The following is a 24,141-nucleotide window of genomic DNA, read 5'->3' on the forward strand; positions in this document are numbered from 1 at the left end:
GCACCTACCCTTTGGAATTCCCTCCCTTAAGTATTAGACAGGCGCCATCTCTGCTATCTTTTCAGTCCCTACTGAAGGCCTTCCTCTTTCGACAAGCCTTTTAAGTAGAGTCTGCCTCTATGTTGGAATTGCTTTTTAATATGTTTTAAAGCTTTTTTTTTTTTAAAATGTTTTGTTTTAATATGTTTTTAAGGGTGTTTTGTTGTAATATATTTTCAAGTCTGTTCTTATGATGTTTTGAAGCATTTTTGGTGCTTTTGTTTGCCGCCCTCTGCTCTACTGGGAAGAAGGGTGGGGTTTAATCTAATAAATAATAATAAAATTATTATTAGTATTATCTGACAGCTGATATAGCACAGTGGGGAGGAGAGCCTGGCTGGGAGTCCAGAGTCTGGGAGTCCAAATCTCCGCTCGTGTCTCCTGGGCGTCAAGGGCCAGCTAAAGATCACAACCACAGGGAGTGGCTCAGGGGTTACGTGCCCTGCCACCTGTGCAGCCGTGGGCAAACTGCACAGTCCCAAGGAGCCCAGTTGCCCCCCAGCTGGCAGCTGCGGACAAGGGAGGGGCTGGCTTGTGCAGCTGTGGCAAGCTGAGCGGTCCCTGGCCAGCTGCGGAGGGCTAGCCTCAGAGGGAGGCAATGGTAAACCCCCTCTGTATACCGCTTACCATGAAATCCCTATTCGTAGGCTCTCCATAAGTCGGGATCGACCTGAAGGCAATCCATTTCCATTTCATTTTTAGTATTATCTACAGTGATGGCGGCAATAGGCCTTTGAATGCCAGTTGCCGGGCATTACAAGGAGGGTGAGAAGCCTTTTTGTGCTCAGGTCCTGCTTGCTGGCTTCCCATAATGGCCATCTGGTTGGCCACTGTGAGAACACGATGCTGGACTAGGTGGGCCTTTGGTCCGATCCAAAAGAGCCCTTCTTGGGGTCGTGCCCTTAATTAATGAATAGATAAAACCCACGAATGCCTTCCCATTTGCTCCTAAAGCGATTTCCAGCACAAGACAGCAAACAGTTACATATACAAAAACTGTTTAAACAACTGCATTTATAAAAGCCACTTTTTAAAAAGCAATTAGAAGTACAAAGACATTTTAAAACAGCATACAAATAAAACCCATCCGATTGTTTCCTCCCCTCTTGCGTCCCCAAAGTTGGGACCGGGAATGGCGTCGTCGAGGATGTCACTTTGGGAATGTTTTCAGCTGCCCTTCCCTTACTTAAGGGGGCTGCTTTGAGGCCCACTAGCCTCATCCGAGGGAAGAAGGAATCTTTGGAGCGTTCCGGTTGAAGGGGGGGGGAGAAATTGATGCCTGGCCCGCCCCGCCCTTTGAGGCTGCCGAGAGGAGATTTCCCGCAAGCCGCCGGGCAGTAGGACCCGGCAGGGGTGGCTTGGCGGGCTGCTCCGGTGCGCCTTCGCCTCCAAGACGCAGCTGGAGAACTTCCCCCCTCCCCAAAACTTTCCAGAAGTTTCTCCGGCTCGCTTATATAGTCCCCTCCTCCGGGCCCGGCCGTCGCAGAAAGAGCCAGTCGGACGGTGGGGCGCTGTTCGAGTCAGGTCCGCGAAGATAATCCGGTTCCTGCAGACCCGCCCGGCGCGGTCGTTTGGCCAGACGCGTCCTCCCCGTCCCCAGCGGGAGATCTCCGAGGTGAGCGAGAGCCCGTCTGGAGGAGACCTTGCGCCGGGGGAGAGATGCTGGGAGCGGGTCCCGGGAACTCGGAGGGGCTGCTTGCCCGGGATCAGGCGGCGCGCGTGGGGCCCGAGGGCAAGTTGACTCGGGAGGAAGTCGCCTTAAATTCGGGGGGACTTACTCCGAAGGAAGGGGAGAGAGGTCTGAAGAAGCTCGTACCTTGCACCCCCTTTTTGGGGGGAAAGGGCCTGTTGGGGAAGCGTCTCCCGTGTCTCTCTCTTTCTCCCGACGGCGGGGCACCCCATTCCCGGGGGAACGGACGACTCGCGCTCGTCGGAAGGGGACCTGGCCCGCGAGCGAGTCGGTGGCGCCCCTCTTCGACGCCTGCGATTCGCGAACAAGGAGACCGGAGAGCGCGGGGTGTGGATGATAAGACCTCGGTTTCTTGGTAGATTCGACTTCACTAGCCATTTTCGGGGGGGGATCCACGGCTCCCCTTCCCCTTTGATGTGGGGGTGGTGTGCCGCCCGCCGTAAGACAATTCCTCCAAGAGGTGGCACCTTTTGGGTAGGTCTGTGAGTCGCCGGGTTCGCCTAAAGGCGGTTCCCGGACCCCCGCCCCCTGGGTTCCTCGTCTAGAGTGAAAGGCTTTAGGCTTCTCACGGGGAGTGCTCTAGGGAGTACCTGGTCGTGCGCTCTTTCGCGCCCGCCTGCTTGCTCTTTAGGAACGGGGCTTTGGGAGAGCGGAGGCCGAGAAGGGCCCCCGGGATCTCCTGGAGATCAGGCGGAGCAGAGAAGACCTTGAGGTCGCCCTTTTCTTGGCGGGGAGCCGCCTCCCTTTTGCGCGAGGTCAAGTCTATTCCTGGGCTTTGCAAGCGGCGTTGCCAACGGGATTAAGCGGCCTCCGGGCTGCTTCCGACGGCATTGAAAGGTTGCTGGAGGGAATGCGCCACCCTCCCCGCGCAAAAAAAAAAGTAGCCGGGAGGGAGGGAGCGATTCCTGGTTATACATGCCTGACCCCCATCGGACGGGGAGATTACGGGGAGACTACAGAAGAGCTTTGCATTAAATGCCTTAGATTGGAGGAGATGTTCAGGTTAAATGTTGGTAAAGCTGGGTTTTGAATCCTGGAAGGGCCCAAGTTTTTTTGGGGGGAGCAGGCACACACTTTTTAAATTTTGTTGGGGATAATGCAAAAAGGGGGAAAGAATCGGAGGTGTGTTTGTGTGGTAAGACTCAGGGCACATTTGGACACTTGTAGGTACCTCAGAGCCCCAAATCGGAGAGATTTAACCATCTTCAAAGAGGGAGGAAGAGGCCTGCTGGCAGAGACCCAGGGCAAACATGCACCTTCCTTGTCACAGCAGTCTGCCAGGTGCATCCTGGAACCAGGACCTCTCTGAACTCCTCCACTTAATGCATTTTTGCGTTAAACAAACAATACCAACAATGGAAACGGTTCCCATCGCTGGTGCCTTGCATGGGACCAACATGGCTTAAGACTGCAAAGCTCTGCAGTGCTAACTTGGAACGAAGTCGGGCGTCCCATGAACAGAATTGGAATTTGTTTCTTGGTCAATGTGAACAAGTATTTTGTCAGTTGCATCGAGATTCATTGCAGTTTAGCCAGTGCTGGGATGAATAAATATAGCGTGGGCTTCCCAGAATCACAGCGGCCAGATTTATTTCAGCGCAAATACGGCATAGTGTATCTGAAATATAAAATAAGTAGGGGTGTGTGTGTGTGAGAGAGAGAGAGAATGTAGGAAGCTGCCATAGTCAGATTATTGGTCCATCTAGCTCAGTAATGTGTACACTGATTGGCAGCAGCTCTCCAGGGTTTCAGGCAGGGGATATTCTCAAGCCCTGCTTGGAGTTGCTGGGGATTGAACCTGAGGCCTTTGGCATGCAAAGCAGATACTGTTAACACTAAGCTATTGTCCTTCTTGTAAACAAAGAACAAGATGAAGCGTTAGCATTAATCTTTTAGTAAGTTAAGCAGGTCTTGCAAATGCTACCACAAGTGTGGCATTGCCACTAGTTATTGCCCAAAGCATGTTCAAGAAGTGAGCTAGCATATTCCAGTCCAGTCTTTGCAAGGCCAGTTTCAACTTGTTCAACTGTACTGGGGGTGTGAGGAGAGGGAAGGCAGCCAGGCATGATTTAAAAAAATTATTGTAACTCCAGAAGTCTCTTCAGATGGTAAGCCTGGCCTCCTTTTTGCCCTGGGAGCCCAGAGTCCCTTGATAAGGAGAGACACTTGAAAATGTAACATTTAGAGAAATCAAGGTCCCTTGGAGGCAAGGGGTGCCTTTTGTTCTCGTGAGCAACTAAGTGCCTCCTCTTTGCTAACAAGAGCCTCTGTAACATAACAATTTCATTCTCTGCTAACCCAGAAGCTGTGCTTCAATCTTTTGAGGATCAGAACTTGGTAACTAAAGAAATACTATGTGTGTGTACATTCTACATGTGAATTCTGAAATCTAGGACAGAATGCAAAACGGTTTATCTGAAAAGAAAGCAAGTTTCTCACCCTCATGATTGGGAGGAGGGGAAATGGGGAAAGTCTCGGCAGTGTATGTTGCAGCTCAGAAATAAGGGAATCCGGGATAAAGAATGATTAATGTGTTTGGCGCAGCTCCCTGCATCCCTCCTTTTCAAATGTGTTGCATGTTTGCCAAAATAAACTAAATTGCATGAAATCTGTGATGGATAAACTGATGCATCTAAATAAGCAGTGGGCAATAGTTGTTTGAAAAAGTTTTGCTTGACAAAGAAGTTGTGCAGATTACACCCAGCCTTGCTTTGGATAGGCTGCCCTCCTCCACCATTGCACCTTCCTTTGCTTGCATGGAAGAGCGAATTGTCTTAACGTCTGCTCTGCCTGGGCCTGCTGACGTGGCATGTGGGGGCAGCTGTGGCTGAACGGAGCAAGCACATGCTGCTAAATGCGCCTGCAGCCCATGACTCTAGACCAGAGTTGGACAACCCTTTGAGGGATATTTGCAGAGATGGATTTATGAGCTGCCAGAGGGTGATTTGTGCATTTTCTACTGTGCCTGTTCCATTGGGGGACATTTTATTGCCCACACTTCAGGAATATTTTATTTTGTTATTGTTTAATACATTTTTGTCCCATGTTTTTATCTTGAAGGAGCTCAAGGTGGCGTACATGTTTCTTCCCCCCTTCCCATTTTTATCCTTGCAACAACCTTGTGAGGTAGGTTAAGCTGAGAGACAGGGTGGACCCAAGGTCACCCAGTGAGCTTTTTATGGCAGAGTGGGGATTTGAACCCTGGTCTCCCAGGTCCTAGTCTGGCACTCTAACCACTACACCACCTTGGTAGAGAAGAACCATCAATATTTTAATATTTAAACACATGGAAATGAATTACTGCATGGCATGGGCCCATATTTATTATTCCAAAACTGGTAGCTAGCTGGTTTCCTAAAGACTGGATTAAGACATTCACCATCACAATACACAGACTGCCTACTCCAAATCTCTGGGCTCTCAGAGAGCCATCAGTTTGGGTGAGAAAAGAATGAGGGTTACTCTAATAACAGCACCGGCCTTCATTTTCTCTGATATACATGACCCTGGGAGTTCTGCAACCTAGTGCTGTGGTCGTGCCCACTTTCCTGGAAGTCCTGTCCACGTGCCACCTAACCGTGGGTGGACCTGTGCAAAATGGCAGGCGTTAGCTTGAGGACAGCTTCTTTCTATTTTCCAGTTTGAGGAATTCCAGAGGGGTAGCCGTGTCAGTCTGTGATTGGTTCTTTTTAGGGATGGGCGAGGAACTCAATTCAGTTCACATTTCAAGCTGAATCTATCAAATTTGCACTTTCTAGAACAACATGAGAACCGAAAGCCGCCCTCTCAAATTCGCTCTTATTCCAATTTTGCAATGCAGTTCACCAGCCAAAGAATGTTCTCAAAAATGCGTATATTAGGGGACCATGAATAAAAATGAACGTATGAGTGAAAATAACATACAAAAATGCATTATATGATGGGAAATTGCTTGCAAAAATGTGTAGATTAGTCAAAACTCTACAAAAATGTGTTTGTTAGGGGAAATTTGCACTTAAATGCTGGAGAATTTTCATGTTTTTTTGTAAAAAAAATTGCAAATTGTTGCAGAAATGCGGAGAACTGAATTTAAGATTGGAAAAATGAGAAACTAATTGCACAGAACTTTCCACCCCTAGTTTTCTCATTTCAAAGAACAGTGAGATCTAGAAAGCTGTTTTTGTTAATGAAAGAACGACAGACGACTCCAAAACTCCCACTCAGCCAAGTCCTGTAATTCTTTTCTCCCTGACATGTAACTGTAATTATTAGACATCCTGTTGATCTGTTCTGTAAAAAAAATTCTCAGATTCTTGAGGGAACTGTCTTATTTATCTGTTTTCTTTCAGAATGAAAAAGCCAAACGTTGACCACACTAAGAAAAAGTTTCAAGGTACATTTAGAAGAAGAAAACGCAGCCTGTACACTTGCCAAATCACATGCCCAAAATGAAATAACACCCAAAGCTTGTAATGAACCTAGATTAGAATGATAGGATCATAAACTTTGAAGGGATGTCAGCAGGCCTTCTGTCCAGTATATGTGACCTAAGTCAGATTTACCCTGGTCCTGAAGTATCCAAAACAGCTGGCTTGGACCATCTGATTTACTATAATAATAATAATAATAATAATAATAATAATAATAAAAGTTTTTAAACTTCTATCCCGCCCTTCCTCCCAGAAGAGGCCCAGAGGGGCAAATGAAAGAACTGCCTTCTCTCTCCATCCTCTAGTCCAGGGGTGGCCACCATGATGCTCTTCTGTTGTTGAGACTGCCATCAACCCCATTTAGCATAACCAAGGGGGATGGTTGTTGTTGAACAACATCTGGAGGGCACCATGTTGGCTACCTCTAATCTAGTTGAGCACCCTGTTCATAACAGTGCACCCCCAGCCTGCCAAAAAAGTCCCCTTGAGCTGTTTTGAGCTGGACATTGAGGTGGTGACTCTGCTATCTAGTTAGAATCCATCCCAACAAACGCCACTTCTCAGTTGCGCCTAAGACTTCTTTCCCGGTTGAATGTAAATCTACCTTCTTGACATTTAAACCCTTTTCTTCACTGGGACCCTAACCCAGTAGTAATACAGTCTCTTCCTAAAACCATGCTGCTGCTGTTGCTGCTGGAATTTCAGTCCTGTAAATAATTGGGTTGGCAGTTTATAGCTTGGAGATCGCCACCCATCGTCTCAACAGTTCTGCAGCCCTAGGAGCCAATAATTCAGGTGAAGAGCAGAGGACAGATGCCTGCATCCTCCTCCTCGGCTATGGAGCTGTTGGAGGTCTCCAGATTTCTCCAGATGGCAGCCTGGCAACCCCAGGTGTGTTCACTGTTGCATTCTCAAAAGACCAGCGGTACCTTTGGCAGTAAATGACTTTGCCTCTCTAGCATCGATGGGGGGGACCTATGGCCTTCTAGATGTTTTTGGATGGCAACTCCCACCATCTTTGACCATTGGCCATGCGGGCTGCTGGGAGTTCGAGTCCAGCAACACCTGGAGAGAGCCACAGGGTTCACCATCCTTGCTCTAAGCCAGCCCTCCCCAACCTAGTGTCCTGCTCGAGATGCTTTGGATTGCAACTCCCATCATCTGGAGGGCCTACAAGTTCGCCAGCTCTGTCGGTCATGTCCAGACTGCTCCCTCTGTCCATTTAGCCACTGAATTCTAGCTTCACTGCTGTTTGAGAGTGCTAAGTGGACAGCAGAGGAGTCTGTTTTTGCTGGAGTGAGCCGCAGTTGCCTGAGGAATATGTTCCTGCTAAATGTACAGCTAGAGAGCCAGTGTGGTGTAGCGGTTAAGGTGTTGGTCTACGACCTGGGAGACAAGGGTTTGAATCCCCACACAGCCATGAAGCTCGCTGGGTGACCTTGGGCCACTCACTGACTCAGCCTCAGAGGGAGGCAATGGTAAACCCCCTCTGAATTCTGCTTACCATGAAAACCCTATTCGTAGGGTCGCCATAAGTCTGGATCGAAGGCAGTCCATTTCCATTCCAAATGTACAGCTAGAGAGTCAACCGATGCTGTTTTTCATGGTTAGTTGCAAAGGCCCCTGCTGTTAGAACATGCCGGGAAGAACGATAAGATCTCAAGCAATCCCCCAGGCTGCAACCACCATGTGTACATTTTGTACAATAGGTTTTGCAGATCCTGCCCCATTGAATCTAGCCAGTGGCGCGTTGGAGCCAGGGCTGTGGAGTCGGAGTCGGAAGCCATTTTGGGTGGAGTCGGTAGAAATGTACCTACTCTGGCTTCAAAATAAATTTTGATTGACAAATTTTTTAAAATATAAATTCAAAATGTCAAAGAAGCTTCCCATGAAGTCAGCTGTAGTTGAGCATTTCACCATAACTCAAGATGGAAAACATTTTGTGTGTCAGTGTATGACACAAGACCCAGATGAAGACAAATGCTGTGATGCCAAGATCAGCGCACATTCAGGCAGCGATAAAAATGCTCCTATAAGAGCTTCCAATTTAAAAAGACATTTACAGCCCTTTCCAGGGCTGTGGAGTCGGAAGCAATTTTGGGTGGAGTGGGACAGTAGAAAAATAGAGGAGTCGGAGGTTAGGCGTACCGACTCCACAGCCCTGGTTGGAGCCAGATCAGTGTTTACAGGAAGGCTTTCCTTTGGAAAGAAGATTTCTGTTTTTTTAAAAGGCTTTGCCGTTTTCATCTCTCTCCTCCCTCCCAACCACCCCCATCAAAAGACTGTTTTGACTGTTGTTACTTGGGACTGTAATTTCACCCCATGTGGGAGGCTGTGCCATTTCCAGGAGTTAATTGCAGAGGGCCTTTGCTTGCAGCCTGCCTGCGTGGCGGTTCCCCCCCCCTTCCTGCATGGAATGCCGGGGACGGGTGTTCTCCCACTTCCTTTCCTTTGTCTCATTCCATTTCTCTGCTCTTTTCTGCTGCATGCAGAGTACATTGCTCAGACCACGCCCTTGGCTCAGTGCCCCCAAGCGTCGTTGATGAGATCTTGGCTCCCTCCCAGATGGGATCACAGAAGAAAAATGTAGAATTGACTCTGGAGCGAGTGGAGTGGAAACTGCAAACGATTTTATATGGGCTAGCCTTCGCCAACCTAGTGCCCTCCAGATGTTTTGGATGGCAATTCCCATCAGCCCCAGCTCGTGCGTGCAGATGCAAGCTGTAGCCCAAAACATCTGGGGGGCACCAGGTTGGTGAAGGCTGGTGTGGATAGAGAAATAGTATTATTTGGGGCACTTTTTGTAATTCAGGAGAGGCATAGCTCAGCAACTTAAGTTTTAACCAGTTTTGAATGGAGAAAAGGCCACAGTGTCAGGAGTGGTAGCTCTGTGCATTGATCCGCTCTTGTGTGGTGGCAGAAGGGCTCTTTAATTCACTCCTTCTCTGGGGAAAGGGTCCTTAACCAGGCAATTCAGTTATTGTTACATGTATGGGGAAGGCTTTAGCTCAGGGGCAGAGCATCTGCCTTGCAAGTGGGAAGTCTTGCGTTCAATTCCCAGTGGCATTTCCAGGGAGGGCTGGGGGAGATTCCTGCTTGAAACCCTGGAGAGCTGCTGCCAGTCAGTGTAGAGAATACTGAGCTAGATGGACTGTTGGTCTGACTTTGTATAAGGCCGCTTCCTCTAACCATCAATCTGCTTAGGCAAAACAGGCAGGTCACTACTCCCAAGGAGATTGCAACCTGTTCTAGTCTTCTCTGACCTGGTGCCCTCTAGGTATTGTGGGACCTCCCGTCAGCCGTAGCCATCATGACCAGCAGCCATAGGTGAGTGGAGGTAGCCAGGGATTTGAACTTGGGACTTTCTGGGTGCCAATATGTGCTCTGCTGCTGGTATAGCACAGTGGGGAGGAGAGCCTGGCTGGGAGTCCAGAGTCTGAGTTCAAATCTCCACTCGTGTCTCCTGGGTATCAAGGGCCAGCTAAAGATCACAACCACAGGGAGTGGCTCAGGGGTCACGTGCCCTGCCACCTGTGCAGCCGTGGGCAAGCTGCAGAGTCCCAAAAAGCCCAGTTGCCCCCAGCTGGCAGTTGCGGACAAGGCAGGGGCTGCCTTGTGCAGCTGTGGCAAGCTGAGCAGGTCCTAGCCAGCTGGGGAGGACTAGCCTCAGAGGGAGGCAATGGGAAACTCCCTCTGAATACCGCTTACCATGAAATCCCTATTTGTAGGGTCGCCATAAGTCGGGATCGACTTGAAGGCAGCCCATTTCAACTTTCACTGAACCTGTGGCCCCTCCCCATGAAAGGAGCGCATAGGTTTGATTGGAGCATCCTGCCTTTAGAAGAGGTTGCCTGTTGCTTTCCTGCCTGAGATTAACACTTTACAGTCAGAAGGCTTTCTTGGAACAGGGATTCGTGCAGAAGCACAGGGGTGAGCTCTTTTGAGGGTGGTTAGTTCTTTTTTGCATGCTAAAATTAAGCTTTGCAGGTGCAAGAGTAATGTGTGCCTCACATTTTTAATTAAAGGGAGGAGTAATACTTTGATGTAATTAAATCAGAAGTTCTGGGGAAAGCTGAGCTAAATACAGTAGGGCTCCGCTTACCGGCATTCCGTTTTGCGGCGTTCCGCTGATGCAGCAGCTTTCAATTCGGGGAAATTCCCCATTTTAAAGCTGATTTTACAGCATTTTCTGACATTTTCACGGCATTTTCGTGCGACACGGCCCATTATAGTCAATGGGGTCGCTTTACGGCAGGGGCCTGGTCCCTAACCCGCTGTATAAGCAGGGCCCTACTTATTCAAACTTTCTCAGAATCCAAGGGCTCCCTCTATTGGTCCTACAAGGAATCACAGTCAGTGCCAGCTAGACACTCAGAGATTGCTTCAAGTTTGTAGCAAATTTGCTATATGGTACTGTGTTGAATGACACCATAAATATTATGAGAATATTATGAGAACATAAATATTATTAAATAGGTAACCTCAAAAAACCCTCTAATTGTTTCTTCCTCCCCAGTAGCTCAGACGTTAGACTTTCTATTGAATAACAAAAGCCTCAAGTTACTCACATTACAATTCCCTGCACATAGAAAAGCAGCGCATCATGGAGACGTCTGGGCTAAGATCCTTCACCTGGACATGCAAGCTTTCTACATGCAGGAAACTTGTCTGCAGTATCGCCGCTTCCAGTCATGTGAACCCTAGTCTGGTCGTGCCTGATTATTCTCTTCCCCCTTCAGTCATCTCTCATGTTGGAAGAGCAAGTTAAGATTAGTCGCAAGCAAGCATCCCCTGTACTTCCGTAAGAGGAGCCTGGGCGGATCAGAACAGAGGTCCATCCAGTTCAGCACTCGCCTTCCCAGGGGGCCAGTCCAAATGCCTCTGGGAAGCCAACAGGCAGGGCCCTCTCTTCCTCCCCATCTGGCTCCCCAGCAATTGGTATTCTGAGATATACTGCCCCTGAACATGGAAGTTCCAAATAGTCATCCCTGGCTGGTAAGAGCTGATAGATGTGTGCCCTCCATGAATTTGTCTCAACCCTTTTTAAAGCCATTTATGCTGATACCTGCCATCGAATCTTGTGGCGGTGGGTTTCCTAAATCACTCGTGCATCGTATATAGAAATATTCTTGTCTGTCTTTTTATCTGCTACCAGCCAGTTTTGTTGTGGGACACAAGAGTTCTAGAATTGCAGGATAATAACAATTACTATGTAGCTGCTCATCAGTGACCATACCCGGAGTAACTTGCAACACAAAGCTAAAAGGACAGTGTACAAAAATAGTTCAAAGCTTTCTCTCAGTCCACTTTCTCCACACCATGCAGAACTTTGTGCACCCAAATCACAGCCTTGGCCAGTGGAGGGTCCTGGGTTCAATCTCCAGGTAGGGCTGGGAGAGACTCCAGCCTAAAACCCCAGAGAGCTGCTGCCAGTCAGTGTAGACAATACTGAACTAGGTGGACCAGCGGTCTGACTTCCTGGAAGGCAGCTCCTTCAGTGGAGGGTGCCAGGTTGGCAAAGCCTGCTCTGTTGTGGCCCCCCTTGTCTCTTTTACCCTGAACCTGATGGCTCCAGATGTCAACCCAGGGTGAGGAATAATTTGTGGCCCTCCAGATGTGGCTGGACTGCGACTGCCACATCCCTGACCATCAGCTGTGCTGGCTAGGGCTGATGGGTGCTGGAGCCCAACCACATCTGGCTGGAGCCCAACCACATCTGGGAGGCCACGGACTCCCCACCAGCTTCAGCCATCCCTTGGAGGGAATGTGCCCTGATCCTGCGCCTTTCCCATCACTGTTCAGAGGTGAGGAGGCCAGAACTGTGTACAGGATTCCAAACGCAGCCACGTAGGACGTTGCCTTATCCTGAGTCAGACATTTGGTCCATCTAGCTCAGTATAGTCTACACTGACTGGCAGCAGCTCTCCAGGGTTTCAGACAGCAGTCTCTTCCCAGCCCTACCTGGAGATGCCGGGGATTGAACCTGGGACCTCGTGCGTGCAAAGCAGATGCTCCTCCCCTGACCTACAGCCCTTCCCCACCTCTAAAGTCGTCATGATGCTGGCAGTTCCCCGTATTCTTCACCTGTGTTACACGGTCCCCGTCACCTGGATGGATAAATGGGGAAGCAAGCGGAAGATGGTTCACCTTGCTGACCTCACCTTTGCTTCCTTGCAGGCTCGGCTTGGTCCCAGTTCCCATGGCAGCCATGTGGGTGATCAGACTCCTGGCGCTCTGCGCTCTGGTCGTTGCTGTGCCCCCAGAAGGCAAGAAGGCGAGCGAGAAGAAAGCCGCCACATCAGGCGAGAAGAAGCTGAGCGACAAAGCAACGGCCTTGGCCGACCGCAGCGCCGTCCTGGCCTTCAACCTCTACCACGCAATGGCTAAGGAGAAGAACATGGAGAACATCTTGGTCTCTCCAGTGGTGGTGGCATCTTCACTTGGGCTGGTCTCTCTTGGCGGCAAGGCCACCACCGCCTCCCAAGCCAAGGCTCTCCTCAGCGCTGAGAAACTGAACGACGACTACGTGCACAGCGGCCTGTCGGAACTCCTGAGCGACGTGAGCAACTCCACGGCCCGCAACGTCACCTGGAAGATCGGCAGCCGCCTGTACGGCCCCAGCGCCATCAGCTTCGCCGACGACTTCGTCAAAAGCAGCAAGAAGCACTACAACTACGAGCACTCGAAGATCAACTTCCGGGACAAGCGGAGCGCCCTGAAGTCCATCAACGAGTGGGCGGCCCAGACCACCGACGGGAAGCTGCCCGAAGTCACCAAAGACGTGGAGAAGACGGATGGGGCCTTGATCGTCAACGCCATGTTCTTCAAACGTAAGTGGAAGCGGATAGGTGGCTGTGATTTAGTGCAGGATTGCGTGGCTTCCAGCCTCAAGGTCTTGTGGAGCGTGAGTAATAAGCTGTTTATATCCCACCCTTCTTCCCTAAGTGTGTCATCTGAACCCAGGGTCATGGTGAAAGCCTTCTTTTTCACCACAATACATAGCCAAGGGTTGCTCTGTGTTGCAGGTCATGGTTAAGAAGGGGAGACCTTAACCGCAATCTTGGGTTGGGATGACATGCTAAACCAAGCCTAGGCTTAGTTGCCACCAGACACCGACCTAAAAAGCAGAGAGGGGCAAATCAGCTGTGAGCTTCTTGCCAGGAACAAGCATAGCCATAGTAAGCCTTACTCTGGCTTTCTGACTCTAAACATGGGGGGTTGCATATAGCTAGTGTGGCTAATACCTTTTGATCACCCTGTTGTCCAGAACTGGTTTTCTACTCATTTGTAACCCGTGTGCCCCTTGCAGTTTTTCTGTTTGAGGTTCTCACAAAACACTCTCCCCGTAGATGTTCCCAAAGCAGTTTTCGTATAACAACTAAAACAATATCGCTGAAACATAAGCTAGAGTTAAAACATAGACCAGTAAAACACCAACAATCAGTCACTGAAAGAATGCAAGGAGAGACTGGCAATAATCGGATTGTGGGCTCCAAAGGCTTGCAAGACGTCCTCAATGTGGCTGCATTCTGTGCCTCTAAGGATATGGAGCTGCATAACTGGGGAGGCCCTATTCTGGAGCTCCATCCAACGGAAGCATGATCACCCAGTATGGGGAGAGGCACTCCAGTAAATACCTAGGGTTGTATCCAATCCTGGTCTTGCTCAGAGCAGACCCACTGAAATTAAGGAACCTCAGATAGCCACGGTCATTAATTTCTAAGGGTCTGCTCTGATTGGGTGGCCGGTGAAGATCCCGGAGAAGAGTTATTCTATGACATTGCATGGAAGTGCCGGTCAGTGCTCTGGCAGCTACATTTTGTACAAAGTGCGTTTCTTCTTTTTCCTTCTTGCATTGGCTTCTTCAACTGCTAGAAGCAAGAACCGCCTGTGTTCGTTGAATTGTGGCAAGGGGGCGTGGGGGCAGATTATTGAATTAGAGACAGCCGCGTGTGATGCAACAAGCCGATTGCCGCCATTGTTACCTGGCCTTCCCTCTTCTCTTTGCTTCTGTAGCTCACTGGGATGAAAGGTTCCATCACAAGATGGTGGACAATCGTGGCTTTATGGTGACCCGTTCCTACACAGTTGGCATTCCCATGATGCATCGCACAGGTAAGAAAGCCTGAGAAGGGACAAGACTCATCCTTGGACAAATCTCCTTGTACTTGAGCAGCCAGGAGATGTCCAACCTTCTGGGATTCTGAACATTTGCCAAAGAAAACGCTTGAGCTACTAGGAGGCCAGTTGGAAAGAGCACCTGATTTTCCTGTCCTGGAGGGAGGGGAGTCCCGGGGTGGGTTGTCACCGCCCACTTGCTCCGCCGGCAGGAAGAATTCTTCGGGAGAGGGTAGCTGCGTGGCTGGCCAGCCTCTCCCCGGATTCACTTCTTGTCAGCTGTGCTGCAGGTCGCTAGGCCATGGGCTAAGAGCACATGGAAACGTCTCTTTATAGTTTTCTTTCACCCTCCCTCTCCTTCCTCCATCTGGCCTTGGCCCTTTCAGGACTACGAGACTGATTTGATTGATTGATTGATTGAAAGGTAGCCATTTCTCTCCCAGGCTAGCTAAAAATGCTTAAAAGTAGGGCTGGGGAACCTGTGGCCCTCCAGACTTTGCTGGACTCAAACTCCCAGCAACCTGAGGAATGATGGGGATTGTAGTCCAACAACATCTGGAGGGCCACGGTTTGGTAAGCCCCAAAGCTGCCTTTGTCAACCCTCTAGATGTTTTAGACCACACATGCAGCAGGTTCTGAGGCCTTGTCCACATGCTTCCAAGCCTGCTTTCTTGCTCTTAAGGTCTAGAAACTTGCTCTTTTAATCGCCTCAAAAATAAAAGAGCAACTTTCTAACTCTTACGGGATTGCCTTTAAGGCTGATATATATTCTAAGTAAGGTACTATTTTATTTATTTATTTATTTATTTGAAAATATTTCTATCCTTCTACCCTATAATAGGGCACTCAGGGCGGCTTACAAAAATAAAATCAAACACGTACATAATAAAATTGTGAACAGTAAAATCACAAAAACATTAAAATACATAAAATACAATTAAAATACATAAAATACAACTCATACACATATATAGGGAGTGGTACTAAAGGGGACTACAAGGGTAAAATTTAACGTAGAAGGCATAAAATCAGTGTCAGGCTCTATCTTCAGTCCTTCCCAAAGGCTGTCCAGAACAAAATCGTTTTCAGAAGTCTCCGGGAAACCAACAGGGAGGGAGTAGAGCGGATTTCTTGGGGTAGGGTATTCCAAAGCTTGGGGGCCACGGCTGAAAAGGGTCTCTCCCATGTGCCTGTCAGTCTAACATCTTTCACTCCAGACATGCAGAGGAGACCAGAGGCAGATGATCTTAAATCCTGGGCAGGAACGTATGGCGTAAGCGGTCCCTCAGGTACCTTGGTCCAAGGCCGTTTAGGGCTTTAAAGGTCAGAACCAGCACTTTGAATTGGGCCCGGAAACAAATTGGGAGCTAGTTTCTGCATGTGCGAGGACATGAAAATATAAGAGCCTGGCTGCTGGAGCAGGCCAATGGAGTGTGTATCCAGCATCCTGTTCTCACAGTGGCCAACCAGATGCCTCTTATTTATTTATTTATTGTATTTATATACCGCCCCATAGCCGAAGCTCTCTGGGCGGTTTACAGTACTAAAAACATTAAAAATGAATATTCAAATTTAAAACACATCTTCCAAAAACAATTTAAAACAATTTAAAAACTTGGGAAGTCGGCAAGCAGAACCTGAGTGCAGCAGCACTTTCCCTACTTGCAATTCCCAACAGCTAATATTCAGAGGCTTGCTTATTTATTTATTTATTATTTGATTTATATCCTGCCCTTCCTCCCAGCAGGAGCCCAGGGTGGCAAACAAGCGCTAAAGACACTGGAAGGTAGTGCAGAGTCATCACAGCTAGTAGCCATTGCCGTCCTTACTCTCCTCCCTGAATTTGTCTGATCCTCTTTTAAGCCATCCAAGTTGGCGGCCATCATTATCTCTTGTGAGAGCAAATTCCATATTTCAAGAGCGAGACCTTTGGTGATGTGCAGCCTTGCTAGTGGTGCCCACAACCTGCAATCTTGGCAGCCGCTGTGTACACAAATCCCGTTGAAGTTGCTGGAGTTGAAGCCCCCGTAATGGCATGCCGCTTGGGCCCTCCTTCTCCACTTGTCTGCTACCCCCGTTGGCCACTGATCTATTTATACTTCTTTCCAAAGGGTTGTACAACTATTTTGACGACGAGGCAGAGAAGCTGCAGATTGTGGAGATGCCGCTGGCCCACAAGCTCTCCAGCATGATTTTCATCATGCCAAACCACGTGGAGCCGCTCGAGCGCCTGGAGAAGCTGGTGACCAGGGAGCAGCTGAAGGTCTGGCAGGGGAAGTTGAAGCGGAGAGCTGTGGCCATATCCTTGCCCAAGGTCAGCTTGGAAGTCAGCCACGATCTTCATGTGAGTATCCCCAGACGTTTAACTTTGAAGGGTCCTGACACAACGGGTATAACTTTGCAAATCCGTTCTCTAGTTCAGCGTTTCCGGACCGGTGGGTCGCGAAGCCTGAGCAAGCGCATGATGGCCTTTCTAAGCAAACCCAAAGTATCCTGCAATCGGATGGTTGGCGTGCCGACATTCCCATAAGTAAATTGGGGGAAACTCTGCAAGGACAATAAAATAAAATATTTCAACACATTCCACATTAAAAGGGGTGTTAAGTAGATGGCTCAAGTAATGGTTAAAAAAATGGGCAAACTTGGAGTTAAAATGTGTGGCCCTAGAATAGTGTGTGACCAGCAGTGTAGTGGCAAATTCAGAAGTGCAGAGTCCCTTTGTGAAAGTCATAGCCATACCCCTTCCCATCCTTTTTGTTTGTTTGTTTCCTTGCTGGGTTGAGAATGAGATCCTTGTTAACACCATCTCCCACAACAACAGACGTCCCTAGGAGCCAATCAGCAAGAAAGGGGAGAGCGTTAGTTACTGAGAAGAGTCTTAGCTGATTCACCCCCTTTCAACTCTGATTAGCTCCAATCATCAGGAAAGGACAAGGAAGAATGTTAGAATACTCCGTTCAGTGGGTAACATACTCCTCTTTCATGCTGATTGACTCATAGGATGCTGGAGACATTGGGACCCTGCTCCCAAAAAAGTGAAGGGTCTGTCCCTCTGAGACCCTGGACGACTACATGCCTGTGTGTGACCAGCTCAAAGTAGCCCAGAGCTGCCTAGTCAGTGAGAGTCAAACCTAGATTTCCCAATTCGAACCCGATTCTTCAGCCATTAAGTGCTACAAGGGCCCTAACTCTGCTTTGCTTGCACACGTTCCCAGGGTCATTTCCTAGCAGATAGGACCAGATGGCAGGTGTTGGAAAAGAGCCTCTGCAAGAGATGCTGGAGTACTGCGGCTTGTCGGAGGGGACCAGAGGTTGGAAAGCCTACTGTTTGTTGGACTCCAGCTCCCATCACCCCTGGGAATTGGGCCATGCCGGCTGGGGCTGATGAGGGTTGGAGGCTGGCAACATCTGGAGGGCCGCAGATGTTCCCCACCCCTGAAGTAGAATAGACAGGGCACATTTCTGTTATGAGCCAAGACACACCTTTTCACTCAGTGCTTTTATTTATTTATTACATTTATACCCCGCCTTTCTTCTCATGCTAGAAACCCAAGGCGGCTTCCATATGGTTCCCAGGCAGTCTCCCATCCAAGCACTGACCAGACCTGACCCTGCTTAGCTTCAGCAGGAAGTTGGCCTCATGTGCCTTCAGTCCATAGCCTGGGACCTTTGGGGATGGTTGGTTGCGAGCTTCCGTCTCTGTATCTGCTGTTGAATTGTTTTACTTTGGGTTGGTGTGTTTAGACTTCTAGATTTTAAATATTTTATATTTACGGTACCCCGCCTGGAACTTTTTGTGAAGAGCAGGCAACAAAGATTTATAATAAATACATATTCGGTTAGAGGGACACACAGTTTACCCTGTTATGAGGTAGTTTCCTTGAGTTCATAATGTGAGCTGAGCAGCTTACGTTCTTATTCACTTCCGTATAACATGCCTTCTAAGAGCCTTCTCTGGCTTTTGCTGAGTAACTCATGTTTGTTTCCTTGTTTTATCCTGCTGTTGGTTTTATTATTTGGAAATGATACTAATACTTTTGACTTCAAAAATTGCGTTTTATGATGGGAGCTTATTGCTATAGGGCGGTCTAAAAATGTAATAAAATAAATAAATAAAATAAATTTATGTAAGGCACTTGGAGTTTGTTTTGTAAAGAAAGGAGGTAAACATTCCATGATGTCACAGAAGTTTAGCCAATGGTGTAGCAGGTGACGGGTGACAACAGTTGTATATAACATACATCTAAACTAAGAAATGTAACACTAAATGATCCTTGTTTCCAGAAATACTTGGCTGATCTCGGTTTAACGGAAGCCGTTGACAAAAACAAGGCTGACCTGTCCAAGATTTCAGGCAAGAAGGATCTCTACCTCTCCAACGTCTTCCACGCTGCAGCCCTCGAGTGGGACACGGAGGGGAACCCCTTCGATGGGGACATCTACGGCCAGGAAGAGATGAAGAACCCGAAGCTCTTCTACGCGGACCATCCCTTCATCTTCCTCATCAAAGACAATAAGACCAACTCCATCCTTTTCATTGGCAGACTGGTCAGGCCCAAAGGGGACAAAATGCGAGACGAATTGTAGCGTGTGAGTGTGCGAGTTGTGTCTGTGTGTGTTTGGGGTATTTTTTTTTAATGGGGAATATCATATTTTAAGTATCTCTTACAAACTGGTATACCTGTGCCATTAACTCGCTGAAAACTTTGGAGGTCTTAAACGGGGGCGTGTGGGTCAGGGAGGAAAAAGGTCAATGGGGCATCTCTAGGAGCAGTACCTGTTTCTGCTGCTGCTGTTTCCAGGGTCCTTAACACCTTTTGCTCACAGTTTTCCTTAACGAGCAGAGGAAGCTGCCATGAGCCAGTATTGTCTACACTGACTGGCAGCAGCTCTCCAGAGTTTCAGGCACGAGTCTCTCCCAACCCTCTCTGGGGATTGAAGCTGAGGCCTTCTGCATGCAAAGCAGACGCTCTGCCACTGAGCTGGGGCCCTTCCTTGTTTGTGAGGCTTGTCACAGCACTGAATGAAGAGCTGCCCAGTTGTGTTGCAGACTATTTAAAGAAGCGAGCACATAAACTCACCCCCTAACAGCGTGGCGTTCGCTGCCATCCTTTTAGTTTTTCTGTATCTTGCTTCTTTTAAATGTGAAATAGGGGTACAGTCAACCACACGCAGCGAGGCTGTTTTATCAGCAATATATGAAATTCCAAGTTTGTGCCTTTTGTAAGAACAAGTAATCGTGACCAAAAAATTACAAGGATTTCTCATTCAGTGGTGGGTGCTCTCCCCCGTGAGAAATGCATGTTGCATTCTTTGCTGGGAGGACAGATACAATTTTTATTTAAAAATATATATAAAGTCACTATTTGAGATGGCATATTAATGCCTCAACCATATACCACTTTTACAGTTCAACACAAAGACTGCCAAGAGCCTCCTGCAGTAGAGAATCAAATTATTTGGTGTGTGTCACACAAAACCACTCGGGCTCCACTTGTGGTTCCCATCAACCAAGTCCCTAAAATCAGCCTGTCTTAGGGGAGTGAAATTGATGGGGTGGATAGTCCTGTGGGTGCATCTCTAACGTCCTTCAGGACCTAATTGATCTTCGGGAACAGAAGGTGCTATTCTTTAGAAGCTACAGTCACCATTGGTTGAACTCTACATGGGCTCATGTTAAAAAAGAAAAAGGTGGTCTGGGCATGCACAAGATGTGTGATCTTCTCAAGCAGAAGCCTCACCATAGGAGGGATAATGAACAGGGCCTTGGTCAGGTCAGAAGTACTAACCCACCCACCCAGAGCAAATGCATATGCCAATCTTAATTCAAACCACCAACTTTTATCCCAGTTAGCAGTGATTCAACATCCCTGGGAAGGAGGCTGGAGCTGAGCATGCATGCATGCAAGGACTAGCCCTTTGTTGTGGAAGTACAACTTACTAGGCATGCTAGCTTAAAATGCATCCTCCCTGGTTAGGGAAATGCCTTAGATTATTGGTCCATCTAGCGGCATACATGTCTGGCAGCGGCTCTCGAGTCATTCCCCAACGCTACCTGGAACTGCTAGGGCTTGAACCTGGCCCTTCTGCATGCAAAGCAGATGCTCTGCCGCTGAGCTAAGGTCCTTCCCATAAATGTTGACACCTTACAGGACTGCAAGGCCATGTGTCCCTCCCCCGTGAATGTTGTGAATTGCAGAAAACACAGTGGACATAACAGCAGTGAACAATGGCAGCCAAGTTTGGTGGCTGTCAAAATTCCCTGGTATCTCTTTTGAGTTTTTGAAAAATGGAAATGGACTGCCTTCAAGTTGATCCCGACTTACTTGAATAGGGTTTTCATGGTAAGCAGTATTCAGAGGGGCTTTTACCATTGCCTTCCTCTGAGGCTGAGAGGCAGTGACTAGCCCAAGGTCACCCAGGGAGCTTCATGGCTGTGTGGGGATTCGAACCCTGGTCTCCTGGGTCATAGTCCAACACTCTAACCACTATGCCACTTGATGTTCAAATAATTTATCTGGATTTATCAGCTTTCACCCAAGAGCACACCAGCATCGCTCCCAAAATGTCGGGCATTTATTGTGAAATACTGACACATGGCACAGGGACATAAATGTGCAGAAACTCATAGCCATTCAGTGGGACCTTCCACTTAGAAATAGTTTCCAGTTTCTCCTTCAGCAAAGTTCCCTAGCAGAGCAATGTTTAGGGAAAGTATTTCTTGAAGCTTCAGCAAAAGCTTACAACCTTGAAACTGTGGCATGACCAGGTCTCCTTTGTACTGGTGGTACTTCTAAATTAGCAGCTGTGTACAGACCTCCTGAGGTGTACCCTCAAAACTCGCTCCAATGCCTATTCATTACTCCCCCCCCCAAAAAAATGGACATTGCGATTGTTACTAACCTTTCCTTCCATTTTTTTCCCTTTGTGCCAAGACTTCCCACTGTTGATATTCCCCGTGTTTGAATTATACAAATGATGTTCAGAACCAAGAGTTGTCACAGGCAGGAAAAAGCACTTAGGATGTGAAAAAAATGAATGCCAGGAAGGATGTTCTTTCAGGCGCCTGGCCTTGTGCAAAAAAAAATAAAAATAGGGACACTACAGTGAACAACTTGCACACTGAACTCTGGTGCTATGACAGTTTGGGGACGGTGAGAGAATGGCACAGAGTACTTGTGGGATGATTGACTTGCGTGCTGTGAATGCAAGAGTCAGCTGCCTTTATTTTCTATTGTCACACAAAACTTAGGTTGTACGGTTTTTGCAATAAAATATTTTTGGTGAATCAAGATTGTCAGCGAGCACTTGTCTCCTGGATTTAACAGAAGATCGATGTGGATTGGACCAGGCAAGAGACTCCTCCTGCTCTGTGCAGAAAAGTCAAAAAGATGCAAGGCTGCTTGGGTCCTTTGGGATTTCCAGCACCGTGGCCATTATTTTATTTATTTATTGCATTTATATACCGCCCCATAGCTGAAGCTCTGGGTGGTTTACAACAACATGCATTTCACACAAATCTATGACTAGCAGAGATAATACTGAGTACAGGGGTGTGGCCATAGATAGGAAGGTGCCTTACACCAAGTAAGACCTTTGGTCCATGCAGTTCAGTATTGCCTGCACTGTCTGGCGGCAGCAGCAGCACTCCAGGATTTCAAACTGGACACTCCCAACCCTACCTGGAGATGTAGGATTGAACTGGAGCTGCATGCAAAGTAGGTGCTCTACCGCCCTCCAGTTCCCATCATCCTTCACCATGTCCCATGTTGGCTGGGGCTGATGGGAGTTGGAAGCCCAACATCATTGGGAGGGCTGCAGGTCCCTCACCCCAGATTTTGAGCAGATCCTCATCATGCATCAATATTGCATCCAATGCACATAGCTTTCCCCAAAGAATCCTGGGAAGTGCTTTTCCTCCACCACAGAGGTATAAATGCCCAACAGCCTTAAACTAGTTTCCAGGATTCTTTGGGAGAAGCTATGTGCTTTAAATGTATGGTGTAGATCTGCTCATTTGAAGGACATGACCTAAGGATTGCTGTCCTGCTTCCCATCACACACCCACAATCACTCTTGATAGGGAGTACTATTGCCTTTGGATTCTGCTTACTGGCTTCCCAGAAGAGGTATCTTATTGGCTACTGAGAACAGAATGCTGGACTAGATGAGCCACTGGCCTGATCCAGCAGGGCTCATCTGTTCTTGGTTCAGCTTGACTTTTTAAAAACTCGAGCCTTCTTACAAAGGAGCAGTGTATAGTTCCTCTTGCTTTACTCTCGCTCGCAAAATGAGCCCCTTTCTCATCCTCTGGTTACCAAAAATATTGGAGGCCAGGTCTTGGCAGTGGCTTACTTTACAACAGCAGGAGGGAACCTTCACATTCTCTGCTAGGCAACCTTCTGGGGGCCACCTGCTAGTGGTGGGTGGGTCTAGCAGCAAATGTCAGTGGGGGACCAGGCCTGCTTCTTGCACTGCAAAAAAAAATCTGGTTTCTACATACAGCCACACAACCTGCACACATCTCACAGTGTCTATCTGGGCCTGCCAGAGGTATCGCAGATCAAGGACACAATTTAGCCAGGGAGAAGGCACTCACCGAGGACCACCGAAAGGAGCCATGGATGGGTATAGCCTGGCAGACCTAATTTGGCTCCTCAACCTGAGGCTTCTCCCATTTCACCGGCAAGGAGTAAGGAATCTGTAAATGGAGGGCAATGAGAGGAGGGCGTGGGCTGCTGTGACACACAAGGGAATTTTTGAGAGAAAAGCAGCAGAAGACGAGGCAGCAAAGCCAGCGCAGTGGGGGCTGCAGGGATGGGTCTAGCGAAGGGGCGGGCAGGCAGCCATGGAAGCAGCATTTTCAAGCTGAATGCTGGTCTTCCCCAACTCCCACCTCCACAGCAGAACGTTTTTGGGGAAAACCCCAATATATTTGCTAGGTGGCAGGTTTGTCCCTTAACCCCATGTTTTCCCAGGCTATGGTCTGAAGGCACATGAGGCCAGCACCCTGCTGAAGCTAAGCAGGGTCAGGTCTGGTCAGTGCCTGGATGGGAGACCGCCTGGGAAACATATGGAAGCTGCCTTGAGTTTCTATCATGGAAAGAAAGGCAGAGTATAAATGTAATCAATAAATAGTAAAACAAGTGGGACAGGAAGGGCCCACTGTAGCTCAGGGGCAGCATACCTTTTGCTCTTCAAAGAGTCCCTATTGAATCAGTGGTACCTCCAGTTAAGAGATCTTGAGCACCAGCTGATGCAGAAGTCTCCTGCTGAAAGCGGTCAGGGCCAGATGGCCCCTGACTCGCCCTAGGCAGCTTCAGCACCCGTCCACATCCCAATTCTGCCCTGCCCACAAGCAAAGACTTTTGGTGGAGACATGCAGGTTTACACAGGTAAACGTATTCTGGCCCGATCATTGGTGGTTGTGCAGACACCCAAACCTTGGAAAGTCTCAAATGTGGCAATCTCTCTCCTCCATCACCTCACTAGTTTTCAGTCGCAAAAAGTGATAGAATTTTTTTTACAAGATGCATTCTGCACCTTGCATCAAGTTCTCATGGCACTATCCCCAAGTTCTAGTATTAGGATGGAGAAAAACTTCTCAGTATCCACTTTCTCTGTGCCATGCACCAAACGGCTTGTTTATGCATGCACTTTTGTTGTGATGAGATCTTGGTCACAATGTAACACACAAGCAATCCAATACACCCAATGGAGCTTACTTCTGAGTAGACATATATTGGATTGCAGCCTAAGCCAGGAAGTCCCTGGTTGAGATTTTACCTCTCCAGGTAGCCTTAAGCGAGTCAAGGGATTCTCAGCCAGTCTCAGGATCTGTCTATGAGAACAATACCGGCCTGCAGGGATTGTGCCAATGGCACA

The 24,141-nt window shown here is 48.3% G+C and overlaps 1 protein-coding gene and 1 long non-coding RNA gene across 4 annotated transcripts in view; one reads left to right on the plus strand and one right to left on the minus strand.

Annotated features, from left to right (window-relative positions):
• Positions 1 to 2,564, minus strand: part of LOC133385636 (uncharacterized) — a 24,822-nt gene extending 22,258 nt beyond the window's left edge. Inside the window, exon 1 of the long non-coding RNA XR_009762927.1 lies at positions 1,856 to 2,564. This is a non-coding gene — a long non-coding RNA (uncharacterized LOC133385636). The remainder of the gene's footprint in view (positions 1 to 1,855) is intronic.
• Positions 1,400 to 21,548, plus strand: SERPINH1 (serpin family H member 1). Of its 3 annotated transcripts, XM_061629061.1 has the most exons (7): positions 1,400 to 1,654; positions 4,790 to 4,855; positions 6,058 to 6,101; positions 12,316 to 12,968; positions 14,155 to 14,253; positions 16,368 to 16,600; positions 18,541 to 21,548. In XM_061629061.1, the coding sequence occupies exons 4-7, from the start codon at positions 12,338 to 12,340 to the stop codon at positions 18,841 to 18,843; spliced, it is 1,266 nt and encodes a 421-aa protein (XP_061485045.1). In that variant the 5' UTR covers positions 1,400 to 1,654; positions 4,790 to 4,855; positions 6,058 to 6,101; positions 12,316 to 12,337; the 3' UTR covers positions 18,844 to 21,548. The 3 variants fall into 3 exon arrangements, with proteins under 3 accessions (XP_061485045.1, XP_061485043.1, XP_061485044.1); XM_061629059.1 differs by lacking the exon at positions 4,790 to 4,855; XM_061629060.1 differs by lacking the exons at positions 4,790 to 4,855; positions 6,058 to 6,101.
• Positions 21,549 to 24,141: the final 2,593 nt, after the last annotated feature.

Source organism: Rhineura floridana, chromosome 5 (genome assembly GCF_030035675.1).
Source record: "Rhineura floridana isolate rRhiFlo1 chromosome 5, rRhiFlo1.hap2, whole genome shotgun sequence".
Classification (NCBI taxonomy): domain Eukaryota; kingdom Metazoa; phylum Chordata; class Lepidosauria; order Squamata; family Rhineuridae; genus Rhineura; species Rhineura floridana.